Source organism: Malaclemys terrapin, chromosome 5 (genome assembly GCF_027887155.1).
Source record: "Malaclemys terrapin pileata isolate rMalTer1 chromosome 5, rMalTer1.hap1, whole genome shotgun sequence".
Classification (NCBI taxonomy): Eukaryota; Metazoa; Chordata; order Testudines; family Emydidae; genus Malaclemys; species Malaclemys terrapin.
This window is the reverse complement of record NC_071509.1, coordinates 35,300,167-35,317,142: the sequence shown is the minus strand read 5'-3', so window position 1 is coordinate 35,317,142 and position 16,976 is coordinate 35,300,167. Positions and strand designations below refer to the sequence as shown.

Genomic DNA, 16,976 nt, shown 5'->3' with positions numbered 1-16,976 from the left:
AAAAGAAGACCGGTAGGGACCTGACAAGTCTTCAAATATGTTAAGGGCTGTTTATAACGAGGACGTCCCTGGCCACTGGAGGTAGGATAAGAAGTAATCTGCAGCAAGAGAGATGTCAGTTAGGTGTTAGGAAAACTTTCTAATTTAAGGATAGTTTCAGTACTGGAACAGGCTTCCAAGGGAGGCTGTGGAATTTCCGTCATTGGAGGCTTTTAAGAACAGATTAGACAAACACCTGTCAGGGATAGTCTTAGATATACATGGTCCTGCCTCAGGCAGGGGGCTGGGCTAGATGTCCTTTTGAGCTCCTTTCGAGCTCTGCATATCTATGATTACTAATCTGACAAAAGCAGCATTATTTAAAGCCACAAAGGTGATTTCAAGTGCATCATTTGAAGATAAACTGGCCTTGCAGAGCTACATAAGAATGAAACACATTTCTTAGGTAGTTCCGGTATTGTCTAAATGTTTCTGATTTTTGTTATTGAAGGGAACTGATGCTGTATTTAATGTTATCACCCTTCTTTAAACTTGCTGAAATGAGCTAATGTTACAATGTCTCGATAGAACCACCATTTCCGAACAGTAAAAGGAGTAAAGTGTGAGCGTACCCATGGTAGGCAACTAGTCTGGATAATCTAGAGCACTAGAAGTATGGAATTCTGGAGATGTTACTGTGATAGGCTGTGACCAGCCACTTATGTCTGCTTTCATTTTCCCTTCAAAAGGCAGAAAACACTTAACCTACCACTCCTCTAAGGTAGCTAAAGCATGCTTCTACTGCTCTTTAAAGATGAAAAAGCTCTATAAAAGGGCTTAATATTTAAGGAGGTTTTATTATTTTTATTCATTTGATTTAGTTGATGTATCAATGCAATATAGTTGTACTAGTCTCTCATGTGTTCATTAGCCATATACAGTTAGTAAAGATTTCCACATGCTACTTGCAGCCTGTTCATTTTTCCTAGCAGTGTGGGCCAAGGTTATTTGCACTTGTGTTGCATAGTGCCCCTCATCTTAGGAAGAAAGAAATTCATTGGCATAGCATTTCAGCAAGACAGTAGTGTTTAAATGTGTATGTGTATTACCGCACACAAAAAATTCTAGGTATATTCTTTGGTCCTGGCCACACATTTCCTGAGTAGAAGACAATTTAGCCAAGTTATCTAATGTATAAAATCCATTGAAGAGCCTAAGAACTGTTAGCACTTACAAAATATGGATTTTGTTTCTGGTTCATCTGATTGACCATTCAGTTGGTCACTGTTTTATTTATTTGTTTTAATGGGATAAAACATTCAGTTTTGGATGATTCATGATTTTTTTTTTTTAATATTGCAGATCATGAGTCGGTTCAGTGGTGTTATGACAACTTCATTAACTACAGGTCCCTGATGTCTGCAGACAATGTACGCCAACAGCTGTCACGAATCATGGATAGATTTAATTTGCCTCGTAGAAGTACAGACTTTACAAGCAGAGACTATTATATCAATATAAGAAAGGCTTTGGTTACTGGGTATTTTATGCAGGTATGTGTGTATCTGTATATGAAATGTATAGACTTCTCAGTTTTTGCTGTGTAGATTTTAACTTTATCTTAATTAACTATCACCAGTTTATGCAACTTATATGAATATTACTTATTAAAATGTTTAACCATAATTTATTCAAACCTATTTAGTAGAAGATTTATTGAGTAGGAGTGTGCAATCAACCTGACAAATGATAGTCATCTGAAGAAAACCACACACTTGGAAGAGAAATTGCAGTTAAACTAATCTAATTTTTTCAAAATGTTATTTCTTTAGTCTTTACTAGTTACCTTGTTGAATAGCTGACAATTAATCCCTGGTAAATATTGTAAAAGAAACAAAGCAAAACACAGGCCTAATAAAATGGTCTTTCAAATAAAATGATTTTAAAATGCAAAATAGCGTCTAATCTGACAGAACTACAGAAAATGTATTTCTAGAATTGTTTCTGATATTTGAAACATGAGAAGGAAACTGCATTACAACTGCCATATTAGATTTCCGATATGAAAGGGGGAAGATCGGGTAGCTGCTTGCTTTAACAAATTTAAATAAAAATTAAGTTTTACAGTGGCAATAAGCTTCCATTTGGATAATGGTCTACTGCTTCTAAAAGCAAATGCTCTGAGCATTTTGATTAAAGTATTGACTCATTATTTTAAAATATGTAGGAATTGTTATGCTTGTCACGACCAGTTATCTATTTAGATCTTCATTGTTGGACAAGATATTGTGCTAAACATTGAGGTTATTCTAATTATCTAATCTGCTCCAACAATTGTCAGCAACTGATTTATAAATACTGATAGCTAAGTATTTAAGCTGAGCTAGTGATTGATCATTTCAGCCTCGACACTTCTGTCAATGATAAACCATGGGTGGAGCACAGACATGTATTCTAATAAATCTATCAGAGTCCCAGGGAAGGAGATAGAAAAATACTGCAAGACTGTCAACCTTGTTCTCAAACTTTTTCCCCCTATGTAGAATGGTGGTACATCCCACAACAGTTCTCTTGGGAGAGTTATAGCGCTGGCCCCTTTCTGGTTTTTAGTTGTCTACGTTTCTATAATTGTGCGCTCTGTTGCATAGTGAGGAAAAAATTACTCCAGAATACCACCAGACATAAAATTTGTATAGTATGTATAGTTGGTACTTGCAAGGAAATCAAGCCATATTCATTGTTTAGTTTCTAAAAGAAAATTTTAGCTGATCAGAAAATGGGGGAGAGCTGTATTCTTATGAGAGGACTGCTAAATGGCTACTCAGTGAACCAGTCTGCCTTTTAGTGAAAGCGTAGTTTACATGGACTTATTTTGTGCCAGGTTCTTTCTTTTAAAAAGTTACTAACGTGTCCCTGGATTTTGTGTATTTTGATGAGAGAAAAGCTCATGTGATTTTGATGTTTTATGTTTGTCTGAATTCACCTTTTAGTGGGTAACTCTTTAACAGTTTAACAGTAGTATTATAATTGTTTGTTTTAATTTTATATTAAAATATAAAATATTACTTTAAAGTACCATTAAAATTACATACAAACCAAAAATGAAAATCATGGTTTTCATACTAATGTTATCTCAACCCTGGGCTATTTTAATTATAGTAAACATTTCTCATAAACAGTAATATATTGAGACAGAAATTTAGAAAACAAACCTATTTAGTCTAAGTGGTTTAAACCAAAACCAATAGCCAAAAGGTCTGCCACAAGCATGCTGTATTAAATTTCCTATCTGTAAAATAACATACCTCACAAAGGTATTGAGGCCTGATTATTGATACTGCTTGGAAGTGCACTGATATAAGTTACTAGAGAAGTGTCAAGTTTTAACTAAGAAATAAATGAAAAATACACTGACAGATTTAGTGTTAGTCTTGAGAATTTTCTGACTTTTTATGTAAACATACTTCGTTAATTTTTTCTCATTTTTAAGAGGGAAAATTCTTAAATTCTATATTAGTCAAATTTGAGTGCTGGGGGAAATATGGTTTTATAACTGTGATGCATAATTGTTAAAACACCTGCAGTGCACAGACCTTTCTCAGTCTAAGATTTGTTTCCTCAGAGAAATTTCAGGCTCTAAAGTATTTAAATTCCCTGGGCTTCAGGGTACAAATAGCTATATAGAAACTTCAGCACTTCTTTTGCACTTGCATCTTTTAATTTCTACTTTCTAATTTAGTTTTGGAATGCTATGTGAAAATATTACATAAATATTAAAATAACTAGATATCAGAGTTCTGAACATAAGTGAAAGATGATACTGCAAATGTGAAGTATTGGCTTGTGAAATACTTCAAAAATAGTACTTCATGTACTTCTTTGCAAGTGTGCCTTAAGAGATGGTCCTTAGTAAGGGCCTGATTAGACAGACATATACATAAGTACTCCTTCATTCCACACCTAGGTCTAACAGATAGCTGAGACACAAGAAGCCCTAAGAGATGAGACTGCATATTATGTATGCTTTGCATTAGCTTATAGTACTCAGATTAGAATACATAAAAATGAAAGGGGAAAATAGAAAAATGAATGGCCTTTGATATATAGGAGTCGAACTAAATGATCTAATGATCTTGTCTGGCCTGAAATTTTATGTATCAAATAGCAGTGCTGTTGTTTTTCTATTTCCCTTTTCATTGTTACCTGGTCATAATCCTGTTTTATTCAATCTGATAAAAACAGATCACAAAGAACTAAATTTTCATGCTTAAACAACTCTTTATTAGAGCAGAAAGATTTTTTTTTTTAAGTGTAAAAACTGAAATTGCATGGTTTTAGAAATCTTAAGGATGAACCCAGAATAACTTTATGGGAAGTACTAATCTGTGTTAAAAGTAGGATAAGCCTCCAGAAAGAATCTTAAGGAAACAAACAAAATGGGGAAATAACTGAATTGGAAAAGGACAAGCAAAGGAAGTAATTGCAAGTATAATTGCACTGTCCCAAAACTTGGAGGATACCTGCATCTCAGTGATGCCTGAGGAGGCAAAGGCAAAACAAACTGAATCTTCTATATAAATTTAAACATTTTATCAAAAATAATTTCAAAAAGATTACTAGCATCAGTGGAGTATTCGAAAATATCGACTAGATAGGTTTTATTGCAGATAGTAGGTTTTTGAATATTGTTACAAAAAGGAAGGGGGTCGGAGGGAAACCTTGCTGCTGCAAAGGTTTTTGTCCTGGTAAATGCATATGCCTTTACAGTGCTTAACGCATTGATGCCCTGAGCCCATTATTATATATTTTATATATAGTGCATTCGAACTATGACTGTCTTGTTGCTCAAGTTATAGTTAATGGCTGTAACTCAAAACCTTTTGTTAAAAAGTAGTATGTGCCAGTTGTCGTCTTTTCCCACTCTACTTCCACTGTCACTTCAGTGGAACCACTGGCAATCAATATTGAGGAATTAAAAATAGGTAACATATCATAAAAACAATTTTTATATGCATATGTTTTATTGTATATTTCAAAATCAATCCAGAACTCATCAAAATAATAGCGTATTACTGTTTCTGGCTATAAGATAAATGACAGGAAAATGGAAGCTATGATACTAAGCACGAGGAAATCAGATGTTGAGATTTTTGTATAAATTTAAATAATCAAGAGAGATTTGGATACTAAATGTACATGTTATTAATAAGAAAATTTACAGCAAATTATTCCCCAAAATAAAATATTTAAATAAATGAGTTGTTCTTCCCTTACCTTTTCTACATATGATAGAAACAGTTAAACAATTGTTCTCCCAGGAATATTTTTGAACCAATATATTCCATTCCCAATTCAGGAAACAAAATTGATTAAAACATTTTATTAAAATAGTGGGAATTATCTAAGAGTGAATCATTATTGGGTGGTCATCCAAACCTGAAACAAAGTAATGGCATATCTGTGATTTTCCTTTGTGTTGAACAAGAGAAGTTAGGTAAAAATTACTAATTCTTTAAAGGACTATTTTAAAAAGGATATTTCAAAACACACCATTGCAAATAATATCCCAGACATTGTAGATAATGCCACAAAAGGTATAAGAGACAAAAGCACAGAAACCTTTAAAAAATATATAAGAATTTCTCTTACTGTGGCATTGGGGAAATATCCTGATTTGCTATAAGTAAGCATAGGTAGTTAATTCTTTCGAATACTTGTGTCATAAACTAATAAATATATTTAATCACTATGGTAGCAAAAATGAAAAACAACTGTAAAATGTGTTTGGTAAGAACAAAAGAATGAAGATAAATGAAATAATTTACTGCCTGTACTAGATTCACAATTCAGGAAAGATGGCCCAAGATGAACTGATTTAAAAAAAATCATTGATATAACTAGCTGTAACTCCATAATGTGGACTGTTTCAACTCTGCTATATTGCCTTTCATTATTTTTCTATCACCCTTTTAATATTTGTGACAAAACAAACAGAATTGTTGATTGTATAAAATGTCTTCAATAAAAAGTTAACTAAAGGGATGATGAATTAGTTTTAGATTAACTCTGTAAATAAAACTACTGATTTAAAGATCTCTGAATACTTTACCAAATCCTAATAAATTAAGTATTGCAACAGCTCTGTGATGTAGGCATTATCTCTTCACAGACAGGGAAACTTGGACATGGAGAGGTTAATTGACTTTACCAAGGTCACAGCAAAAGTGTGTTGCTAAACCTGCATCTCTCAGCTCTGAGTCTTATCCCATTAGCACAAGACCATTCTTCCTCCTGTCTCACTGGATCTCCAGCTCTTTTATTGGGCTTATGCGTTTTTCAGATCCAAAGTGTTAGTAGAAACTATATTATTATAGGTCCATTATTATAATCCAAAGTACTGTTGTAGTTGGTATCAAATGAGAATTTAAGACCCAACATATCCTTTGTCAGTCCCAGAGGCAGTAGAATGACCAAAGTGCTTGAGTCAATGTCCTTATTGGACTGATATTGGCTTTGTAAAGATATTGCTATTAAAAACTTCTTCCAAAGTTTTCATTTTAAAGAACTATATTTGGTATGCTTTTGTGCTAGTGATCCTCTTCCTAAAGTAAGAACTACTAGTCAGTTTTGTATCACTTTGTTTCTTGCTCGAATTGCTTATGAATATTTAAGTATACCTTAGCAATTGCCAAAAACACTAGAAATCTTGACAGGCAATATAAATAGTTACTCTTGGCTGGCAAGTATGCAAAGTCCATGTGAGGTTTAGAAAGTGAGGCTTACATACCTTGAAAATACTCGTTTCTTTTTCTAAAATAAGACGTCTGCTATAGAGTTGTGCCAGCAATAAACAAATGAATAGCTTCAAACAATTTCAAACAGAGTTCACAAAGTAGAATAGGTTTATTTCCTTACATGTAATGAAAAGCTTTTTTTGTTTTGTTTTTGTTTTGTTTTTAATTTAGGTGGCACATTTGGAGCGAACAGGGCATTACTTAACAGTGAAGGATAACCAGGTGGTGCAGTTACATCCTTCCACAGTTCTTGATCACAAACCTGAATGGGTGCTTTATAATGAATTTGTCCTTACAACAAAGAACTACATCCGCACATGTACAGATATTAAGCCAGAATGGTGAGCAAAAACACTTCAACATTTTCTCTTTTCTAAGAATCTTTTTTTAATCTGATGGTGTTTTCTCAGAATTACCTAAAGTTAGTACTTTTTTTTTTTCACAACTGTCTATTATAAAACTTTTTTTCCTATCAAATGTTTTGATGGAATAGATGGATTTGTGCACTTACAGGTGACTTGAGCTCCCTTGATCTGTACATATAGCTCCCATACATTAGTGGGGGCTATATATGTGAACAAGGGGTTTTGGCTTCTGTTTCAGATGTTTATATTTGTTAGTAATGAGGAGTCCTGGGATTTGTTTTGAGGACTGAGCAGGAAGGATTTAACATTATGTCACAGACTTGGGGTGAAATCCTGGCCTCATTCAAGTCAATGGCAAAACTCCAATTGTCATCCTTCGGCTAGGATTTTTCCCTTGGTGCAAGAACTGTAGTTTCCAGGAGCTAACTTTCTGGTGATAGATGCATGATTGCGCAGGCAGGCTGTGCTACATACTTTGCGTCTTGATATAGGTTATCACTTGTTTCTCTGTGTGTTGTACATATGACTCCATGGTTCTTGGAATCTTAAGTTGTAGAATACAATACTTTTTGGAATTATCTAGTTATGAAGTAATCAAAAACGTTGCAGTATATCATAAAATGTTTACAACTTCAGTATTATGATTCAATTCAGAATGCTTTTTTGGATTATTTGAATATTAGTGTTTCGCACTTAGGTCAATCAGAACTTAATTTTTTCTATTTAAAGGCTCAAAAGCTTGTCTCTCTCACCCACAGAAGTTGGTCCAATAAAAGATATTACCTCACCCGCCTTGTCTCAATAAAAATTAGGTATCTTATTCCTTCTTAAGAATTACTGGGAAATTTTGATCTTTGAAATGGCCACAGCCTTGAGACTAGTGTGAACATGTTTCATAACTTTTGTACTGCTTAAATAAGCATTTAAACTCTGGATATTTTTGTATGTAAAGCCACTTTTCTTTTTGAAAATTCAAAACTGCCTTTGTAATGCTGGACCAGGAGTCATAAGATGGATCTGCACATTTCTAGACAGTACTAAAGAGATGGATAATGTTTAATTATTTTACATAGCTGCTAATTAGGCAAAATGGCTACAGGCTCTATAATGTTAAAACTTGTATATTAGTGACAATTTTTTTCTCTTTTTGGCAGGTTGGTGAAAATTGCCCCTCAATATTATGACATGAGCAATTTCCCACAGTGTGAAGCAAAGAGACAGTTGGATCGCATCATTGCCAAACTTCAGTCCAAGGAATACTCACAGTACTGAATTTATGCTTTGAACTGAAGTTATTCAGAGGACAACTTTAAAAGATGAATGAACTCAGAGTTCAAGTTGTGCTCTTCACTTTGGTTCAGTAATGGCCTTTATTTGAAAGCTTTTAAATTTTTTTTCTTTACAGTAAATATTCCATTCTGATTTCATAAATTAAACATTTATGCCTCCCTTTTGTGTTGACACTGTAGCCCATACTGGAAAAGCTGATCAATGTTTTGCAGTTTATTGAAAGTAGTTCTATATATAACAATGTTATAAGCATTTCTTTAGAAATGGTTGAAAATGCTTCTAAAATGTGATTATCGACCATGGTATGCATGATCGTTGTAATTGTTGACATTCCTTTTAGAAGTTGTGAAATGTTACAACTTGTGCTTATGTAGACACAATCTTCAGCTTCAGTACAGAGGTACTGACTTCAATAAAGTCTATTTATACTAATTTGTGCCACAGTACTTCAGTATTTTTATTGGTTTTGATCAAAAAATTTGAAGAATCCTTCAGTCTCCAATCTTCAGTTAAACTGCTTATTTTGTTGACATCACTTTAGTCTACAATTTTCAGTGTGTTGCAATTATCTTTGTATCACACTTAGTACGGATAGTGATAAGTGAGATATTATTATATGGTGTCTAACATGAGTTCCCATGCCTAATTCTTTAAATGGTTTAATGATTTGTTTTAAGTGGAAATTCCATGTGATCTTGTTGCAGTTTTGACAGAGCTCTTCCTCTGAACACATTTGTACAGACTAACTTGGGTCAGAATTGTAATAATGAGAATGTATCTTGTTAGAGTCTTTATGGCCAACTGGAAGTTACCCTATTAGGTGGTGGTCAGATAAGGATGATACTAGAGTAACTTCTCACTTAACGTTGTAGCTATGTTCCTGAAAAATGCGACTTTAAGCGAAACGATGTTAAGCGAATCCAATTTCCCTATAAGAATTAATGTAAATGGGGGGGGGTGGGGGTGGAGAGGGGGAGGCAGGTGAGGTTCCAGGGAACTTTTTTTCACCAGACAAAAAACTATGTATTATATAGATATACACATAGTATACGTTTTTAAACAAACAATTTAATACTGTTCACAGCTATGATGATTGTGAAGCTTGGTTGAGGTGGTGAAGTTAGAGGGTGGAAGAGGGTGGGATATTTCCCAGGGAATGCCTTGCTGCCAAATGATGAACTAGCACTCGTCTGAGCCCTGAAAGGTTAACACGTTGTTAATGTAGCCTCTCACACAAGGCAGCAGGAATGGAGGGGAGGGGAAATAGTATAGCAGACAGAGACAGATACACACCTTGTGTGTGTGGGGAGAGAGAAATGCACACTGCCCCTTTTAAGTAAGCTGACCCACTCTTAACTGCTTTGTCTTGGATCAGGAAGTTCAGACAGCAGTTGCTGCCCCAGACTGTCTCTGTCTCTGTGTCTCTCTCTGTGTCCCCACCCTGCTCTATATGGAGAAGAAGGGGTAAGCGGGGTGTAGGGGGAGGGGGACACCCTGACATTAGGCCCCCCCGCCCCCTCCAGCAAGCAGGAGGCTCGGGGAGCAGCTCCAAGGCAATGCGCAGGAGCAGCACATGGCAGTGGGGGGAGGGATAGCTGCAATTGATAGCCTGCTGTGCGGCTGCAGCACAGGAAACTTAGGGGAGCGGGGAGCTGATAGGGGGGGGGCTGCCGGTCCACCTGGTTCCAAGCCCCCACCAGCTAGCTGCAACAGGCTGCTCTTCCTGCAAGCAGAGGACAAAGCAGGCAGCTGCCAAACGACATTAGAAGGGAGCATTGCACAACTTTAAACAAGCATGTTCCCTAATTTGATCAGCAACGTAACAATGAAACAACGTTAACCGGGACAACTTTAAGTGAGGAGTTACTGTACATTGTTAAAATGCAATAATTCTTCTGAGGTTGGATTCAGTAGCATGAGTGAGCTATATGACTGACAAACACTTCAGACATAATAAGTCTTATAGTGATATTAGTGAAATAAGACTTGACAGCTTTTTCATAAGAGGAAAGTTGGAACTTGTTGATCCCAGGTGTAATTGAAGTGTTCGGTATGATTTAAGTTTTCCCTACCCTGAAACACACATTAGATTAACAGTCCTTCTGGCAAAAGAAGGTAGGAGCAACTCTCCCCAGTCTCAGTGCTGGAGCTGAATTGCTTATAATAGTCATTAATATGGTAGATGCTTTTAATTTGTTCTGCACCGTAGGGTGAAGTTTTAAGTCCTTCTGGTCCTGAGAGTGGAGAACTAAGTTAGTGTTCCTTGCTGAAGATACTATTCAGACTGTCTGACCCAAGGACAATGGAGCTTGAGTACTAACATTTAGGGTGCTTTGTTTAAGTTATAGCATGTGGCTAAAAATACATGGAATAAAGTTTATCTGGTTTCCCTCCCTCTTTCCAATTACAAACCTTGAGTCCTTTTCTAAAATGTTATTGGGGGAAAGAGGGAGATTGTGAGATGGCGGGAAAATATCCCTTAACTGTTGCTTAATGAAAACTCTTAGCATTGTGATGGATAATGATGCTATAACATTGTCTAAAAGTTAAATAATTCTTGTGTGTGGATTCAGCATAAGTAGCATGATAAAGTACCAGGTATTCTGTGAAATCTTCCCATTCCCTTCAGTGGACTTTACTGCCCCCTGTCAGGATTTCTGGTAAGAGCATAGAAAATTCAGGTTGTAGGAGGGGCAGAGGCAGACTGTTTAAAAAGTAAATGTAAGATAAATTGAAATGCTTTAAAACAAAATTAACATTGCAAACTGGAAGATTAAATATGTACTTAAAATGTAGACATTATAAAACAAAATGCTTAATTTATTTTCTCCACTTATTCACTAACTGGAGTTCTACCCTCCACAAAACAAATTCTGCTCTAAAATAACTTTACAAATCTACTGTGCGATTCCATTTTGTCTTGCTAATTTCCATATCACACTTGCTCAGTGCTCAGTTTGCAAGGAAAATGATACCGGGGTCACATTCTCTGCCACTGTTCCAACTACGTGTACAATTCAGTGTAAAGTGGCTGGAGTCTGGCTCTAACTGGCCAGCTGAGAATTCCCCTAGCATGGGTGGGGAAGCACTCAGCTAGCTGCTATAAAGGCAGCTCTTAGACCAGCTAGCTCTCCCTTGATGTGGCAATGTCTCAGTATTCTGCCAATTCTCAGTTAGCATATGGTCCCATAGTCAGCTGGCATAAGCTGTGGAAGCTTAGGTGCTGCTCTGACTTTGGGGCTGGGATAGCTTGAGACTTGGGAGAGCAGCTGGTTATGGCTTCAAGTAGTTATTGATATGAGAGAATGTGGCCTGTTTTTTCTAACTGTCAGCCCCACAAACTCAGCTTCGGACATGACAGTCAAGTTGGAATCTTTGTCATATGCATCATGACTACTGGGGATGAAAATACTGGCCAAATTATGTATTCAGTGACAGCTGTGCTGCTCTGGTCTTCCAGTTAAGTTAGTGACACCTGTGAAAATCACCTCAAGAAAATAGTGACACCTGTGCAACCCTATCTTCTTGAGGTGTCACTGACTTACCTGGAAGACTACAGGGTTGCACAGCTGTCACTGAGTACATAATTTGGCCTGTAGTATCTCCACTACTAATAGTGATGATGTACAAGATGGAAAGACAGTCAAGGGTTAGCAGTTGGTTTAAAAAAAACAAAAACGCATTTTCTAACTTGAAAATAGAACAGTCTTGTTATGGAAATCAGTGCCACACCTGATGCATAATGCCACTGATGCACTTTTTTAGAACTTGAGAACATTTTTAAAAACTCAAATGGAATTTTTCAATTCAAAACCAACTTTTTATCAACGGTTTTACACCTATGTGTACATTGTCAACAGAAACATTCAATAATGCTGAATTTTATGTTCAGCTAATTTATTCTCTACATTTAAAAAAGCTCACATGGGTGACAGATACCAACTATGCTAATAAACCATTTTAGAACAGTTATAGTGTACTAGGTGTTACTTCTACAACTGCACAATATTTATCTTAGCTATAAATAAGAGTTGCACTGAGGCTACCTTTTTGGCCTAAACTTCTTATTTCAACGTTCTGACATGAAACTGTTGAAGCCACTATGCACAATTCTTAAATTATTGTATAATTCATACATCATTATTTAAAATGCAGAAGTATATTTGTTGTGTAAGATCCATATAATAAAAGGGGGAGAGCAAGTTAACTAACACGTGCTATTGGCACTCATCCTAATACAGGAAGTAAACTAGTCCTTGGCTCCATAAGAGAGGATTGGAAAGGAGTGAAAGAGGCATATTTATTGGATGTAATGGCTAGAGAAAGAGTGTTCAATTTCTAACAGGCCACTGCATCAGCAATAATGAAACAAATCTTTTTTTGAATGAAGTGCTTTAAAGACACAAACTAAGATAAATCCGTAATTGTGCTTAATGCTTTTTGTACATATATTTCAAAATCTTCACCGTTCCCATTTTGCTAGTAGAAAAACCGAGGGGTAATAAGGATAAGAGACTTCCTCAGGTCACACAGCAAGTCAGTGACAGAGCTAGGGAATCATGTTTGTTTGATAGTACTTATATTTTAACTATGAGCATGCAAGGCTCATTGTCTGGCACTCAGGGAATGTTATTAAAATAGCATTACCCTGTTTATCACTATAACTTTACTTTTAGTTATTTATAACTGAGAAGTTCAGCAAACTGAAAGAAAATATTACATCAGGTATTAATATATGGCCAAACAATGGAAAATGAGTAACTTCTTACAATTGAACAAAATACTTTCGGCATTTTGGGATGCCAGAGGCCATAACTGACTAAAATAATTCAGAGGTTTTTATGCTGTGTAACATTCTATTCACATTAAATAACACCACTATTCTTCTTAGGAGGCTAGACAGATCTCCTTTTTCAGCCAGTCGGTTCTGCTCCTTGATAAGTTGAAAATATCACTTCTGAGAAAATGAACTGCTTTGCAGATTTCTGCTGGTTCATGGAACAAGAGTTTCTGAATAAAGTAATGCTACTGAGCGCTAGTTTGCACCTGGCCAGACTCAGCTGCGTGTTGTTGGGTTGTTTTCCTTCTGCTATGTTCTCAACCTTCATAATTTCTTGTAAATTGGCGGATATGTCCTAAACCGCAGCTAGTGTGTTTTTAGAATACTCAGAATACAGAAGAGTTGTATCAATTAGGATTAGTTGGTTTAGCTTTTGAAAAATTACAGCAGCCGAGTTCTTAATATGAGACTTAAGCAGTTCCCTTGGAACAGTTGAAGGGACAGAAGTGCTCTATTGACTTGTAGAGTGGTTGGTTGTGGGAGGCGAGTTCAGTTGCTTTGTCTGCTTCGGATTGTAAGATGTTTGTTTTATAATATGTACTAGATAAGGAAATAGTAGTACTAGAGAGTAAATCAAAGGAATGCATTTTTTTGGATGAGAAGGCGAGCCTCCCACTTTATAATAGTGCTTCTACTTAATTCCTCAAAGCAGCTAGGGCTAATGTGGATCTGTAATAAGTGTGTTTAACTTTGTGTGGATGACCAAACTAACTTGTGATTGGATGCATAAAACTGCATTTAGAGAGACACCTGCTAATTTGTCATACAGAAGTGACTAGTCATACTTGCTTTTCCAATTTCTCTGTACCTTTGTAGCATTTGTTAATTTTTCAGTGTAATAGAATAAATTAAAGCCAATTCGCACTTGTAAACCTGAATGTAAAAGTCTGAGTTTTTACTTATTAAATTTGTCTGCACATATAAATAGAGATTTGCAGAAATTATGCACCTGAATGTGTTTCTGGTAGCATGACGGTGAATAATTTTCTTTAAGTTCTTTTGGCATGGGGCAGTTGTTTGCTGTAGATATGGTATTTATTATTGATCATTTTCACATCTTCACATCTAATTAGTATAATATCAACTTCTGTGTGCTTTTCCCCACTCTTTGGATCAAGTCTAATGTGAAACTAACATAGCATAAGTTTGAAACTTGGACTTAATGTTGTATATGCACTGAAGAAAAATATTAAGTACTGTATAACTGAATAGTGTAAACTGAATTTGTCTTCTATTGAAGTGTAAAATTTCAAAAAGGGATTTTTAAAAAGTCACAGGAAAAACTTAGATGGCAGTCACTACTAAAGGTAATGTTTATCTTCTGTTAGATACAAATTCATCACTAATTTACAGTCACAGATTGCTATGATTTCTTTCTTTTTTCAGTTATTAAAATAGAAAACCGGTCATGTATCATGACATCATGGAATTACCAGATAGTGAGAACCCACATAAATGCAGTTGGCCATTTAAAAATCTTGTTTGTGTGACGAGTAAATAATTTATTTTTTTATCCTACTCTTTGAGCAGTGAAAGAATGCTTTTAAGCCTTTTTTAGTCCTAATCTTATACCACAGCTTTAAAGGCTTTTGTAGGCCTTTTAAAGGAGTACAGTATGTCATAAGATTATAGAAATTAGAGATAGAAAAGATGTATGTAGTTATCTATAGTTCATGTCTCTAATACTACTAGTTCATTTCAGTATTCTTTCTTGCATTTGTCCAATCAAATTTTAAAATGTCCCAAGTGATACAAAATTTAAGTATTTTTGAGGTTGAAATTGGTAGCTTTAAAGCAGTACATAAGTTTTTTTTCTTCCTTATCCCTCGTCCACGTAAAATACTTGCAAAAGGCAGACTAAGTGTTCTGATTATGCAGTATTGCATTTGAGATAAGTAGTTATCATTGAGGACATCCTGACTTCCACTATCAAGAGGTTAAAAGAAAAATGCTGACAGCCAGTGAATAACGTTTTCCCAACTGCAGTGGTCTGTAAATAGTTTTGTTCTGACAATTTTGAGGTGGTTTAATTTTGTAGTCTCAATTAAGATACTATATAGCCTCTCAGGTACACTGAATGTTGGAGGGGCTCTACAATTTTCACATGTATACATATGGTTTTAAGTGATTCTGTAAACATATCCCACTTTGCAAATGGCAGCTATTCAGTAACTATCATTGTATAGAAAAAAAATCCTCACAAATGAATGCTGATAATAAATATTTCTTGTGGCTGCAATAGTTTCTTATTTTTTGGTTGGATTTTATTCTTTTATGTAAAACATGCCCTTGCCTTCCATTTGAATTCAGTGTCTGTTTTGTAGGCTTATTGCATTAATGCTCCAGCCTCATTGCTTCCAGTAGCATAAACAATAAACACTTAAAAATCAAGCACTTACTGGGCTTCATGCAGTGGAGGGTTGCAGGTAGACCTGAATGCTTTGTCAATTCAAGTTTTCAACCATATAGTAAAACCACTTCTGCTTATATTAGTGATGGGTTTTCTCTTCTAAAATATCAGGTTTTTCAACTCTACAACAATGCTAGTTTTCTCCATCAAAATTCATGTGCCACTTCAGAGCATTGCAAACTAAAGTGTAGAGACTTGACTCTTTAGACCTTAGAATGATATCGTTGAGGTTATTTCATCTTGCATGTTAAATAACAGGTAATTTATAAGCTTTTTATTATGGAAGGGAACGGTATCGTTCTTTTAAAAAGTTTAATTTACTATGAACCTTCCCTAAAAGGCCTACAGTCTGTATAGGGGCAGAAGGTTAAAAGCAGTGGAATTCACAAAAAATGTGGATGATAGTACCTGTCAAAGAGGACATCAGAAACATTCTTTTAATGAGTTACTGGATTGCACAATAATATGGAAGTAATCTTAAATTACTGCTACTTTTAGAGAGAATTTAAAAAGTCATTGGATTAGGAACAGAAACTAAAGATCAAAGATTAGCAAGAATTTAGCATTCAGGTCCTTAATGCTCAAAATAATGAGCACCCTTTATGTTGACAGCTGAGACTGGTTTGCTTTTCAGGAAATGTATAGACAATAAACAGCTTTGCCCCATAGTCAAACAAGTGTTAAAGAGAAATCCATAAAGGAAATAGAAACAAGAATATTAAAATCCTTTATTTCATTTTGGATATTAGATCATGGGTCTGCCTTCCCCCTCTTGGCTTCCCTCATTGTTGGAGTTGCTGCTACATACAGCCTAATAGTCTATTACTTCAAATGCCCACTCACTAAAGATGTAGCACAGTCAAATACTGCGTTAAACTGTGTATGGTAGCAGACTAGTGATTTTCTCCAACCTGAAAAGACCTGATTGGGGTAGAAGGGAAATATGTAGCTTAATGAAATGGAACTCTAAATGCCTACTTTGTGATTCACTGTATAAGTCTGTTTATTCCTCAGACATGCATTATCTAAAAATGAAAATTATCCTTCTGTAAATAAAACACAGGAACATGAGCCCCAGTGTATTAGCTAGTTAAGCCAATAACTTTTGTATCTGCCCTTAGGTACGATGAGATTTTACTAACTTATTTGCTTTTTCAGCACTTGGCCTGTTTTGAAGATTTGATCAAACTAATTTAAATGTGCTAAAAACAAGCCTGACTGACTTGGCACAGGAGCACAGGTCTTTCAAGAATTGACAAATTTTGAATTCAGCTCTCATGTCTTCCTTGATATTTTTA

General features: G+C 35.4%; 1 protein-coding gene across 1 annotated transcript in view; it reads left to right on the top strand.

The window, feature by feature from the left end:
- DHX15 (DEAH-box helicase 15) overlaps positions 1–8,860 on the top strand; it is a 73,776-nt gene extending 64,916 nt beyond the window's left edge. Inside the window, exons 12-14 of the mRNA XM_054029183.1 lie at positions 1,342–1,532; positions 6,945–7,114; positions 8,293–8,860. Of these exons, the coding sequence (XP_053885158.1) occupies positions 1,342–1,532; positions 6,945–7,114; positions 8,293–8,410 (479 nt within the window). The 3' untranslated portion in view covers positions 8,411–8,860. The remainder of the gene's footprint in view (positions 1–1,341; positions 1,533–6,944; positions 7,115–8,292) is intronic.
- Positions 8,861–16,976: the final 8,116 nt, after the last annotated feature.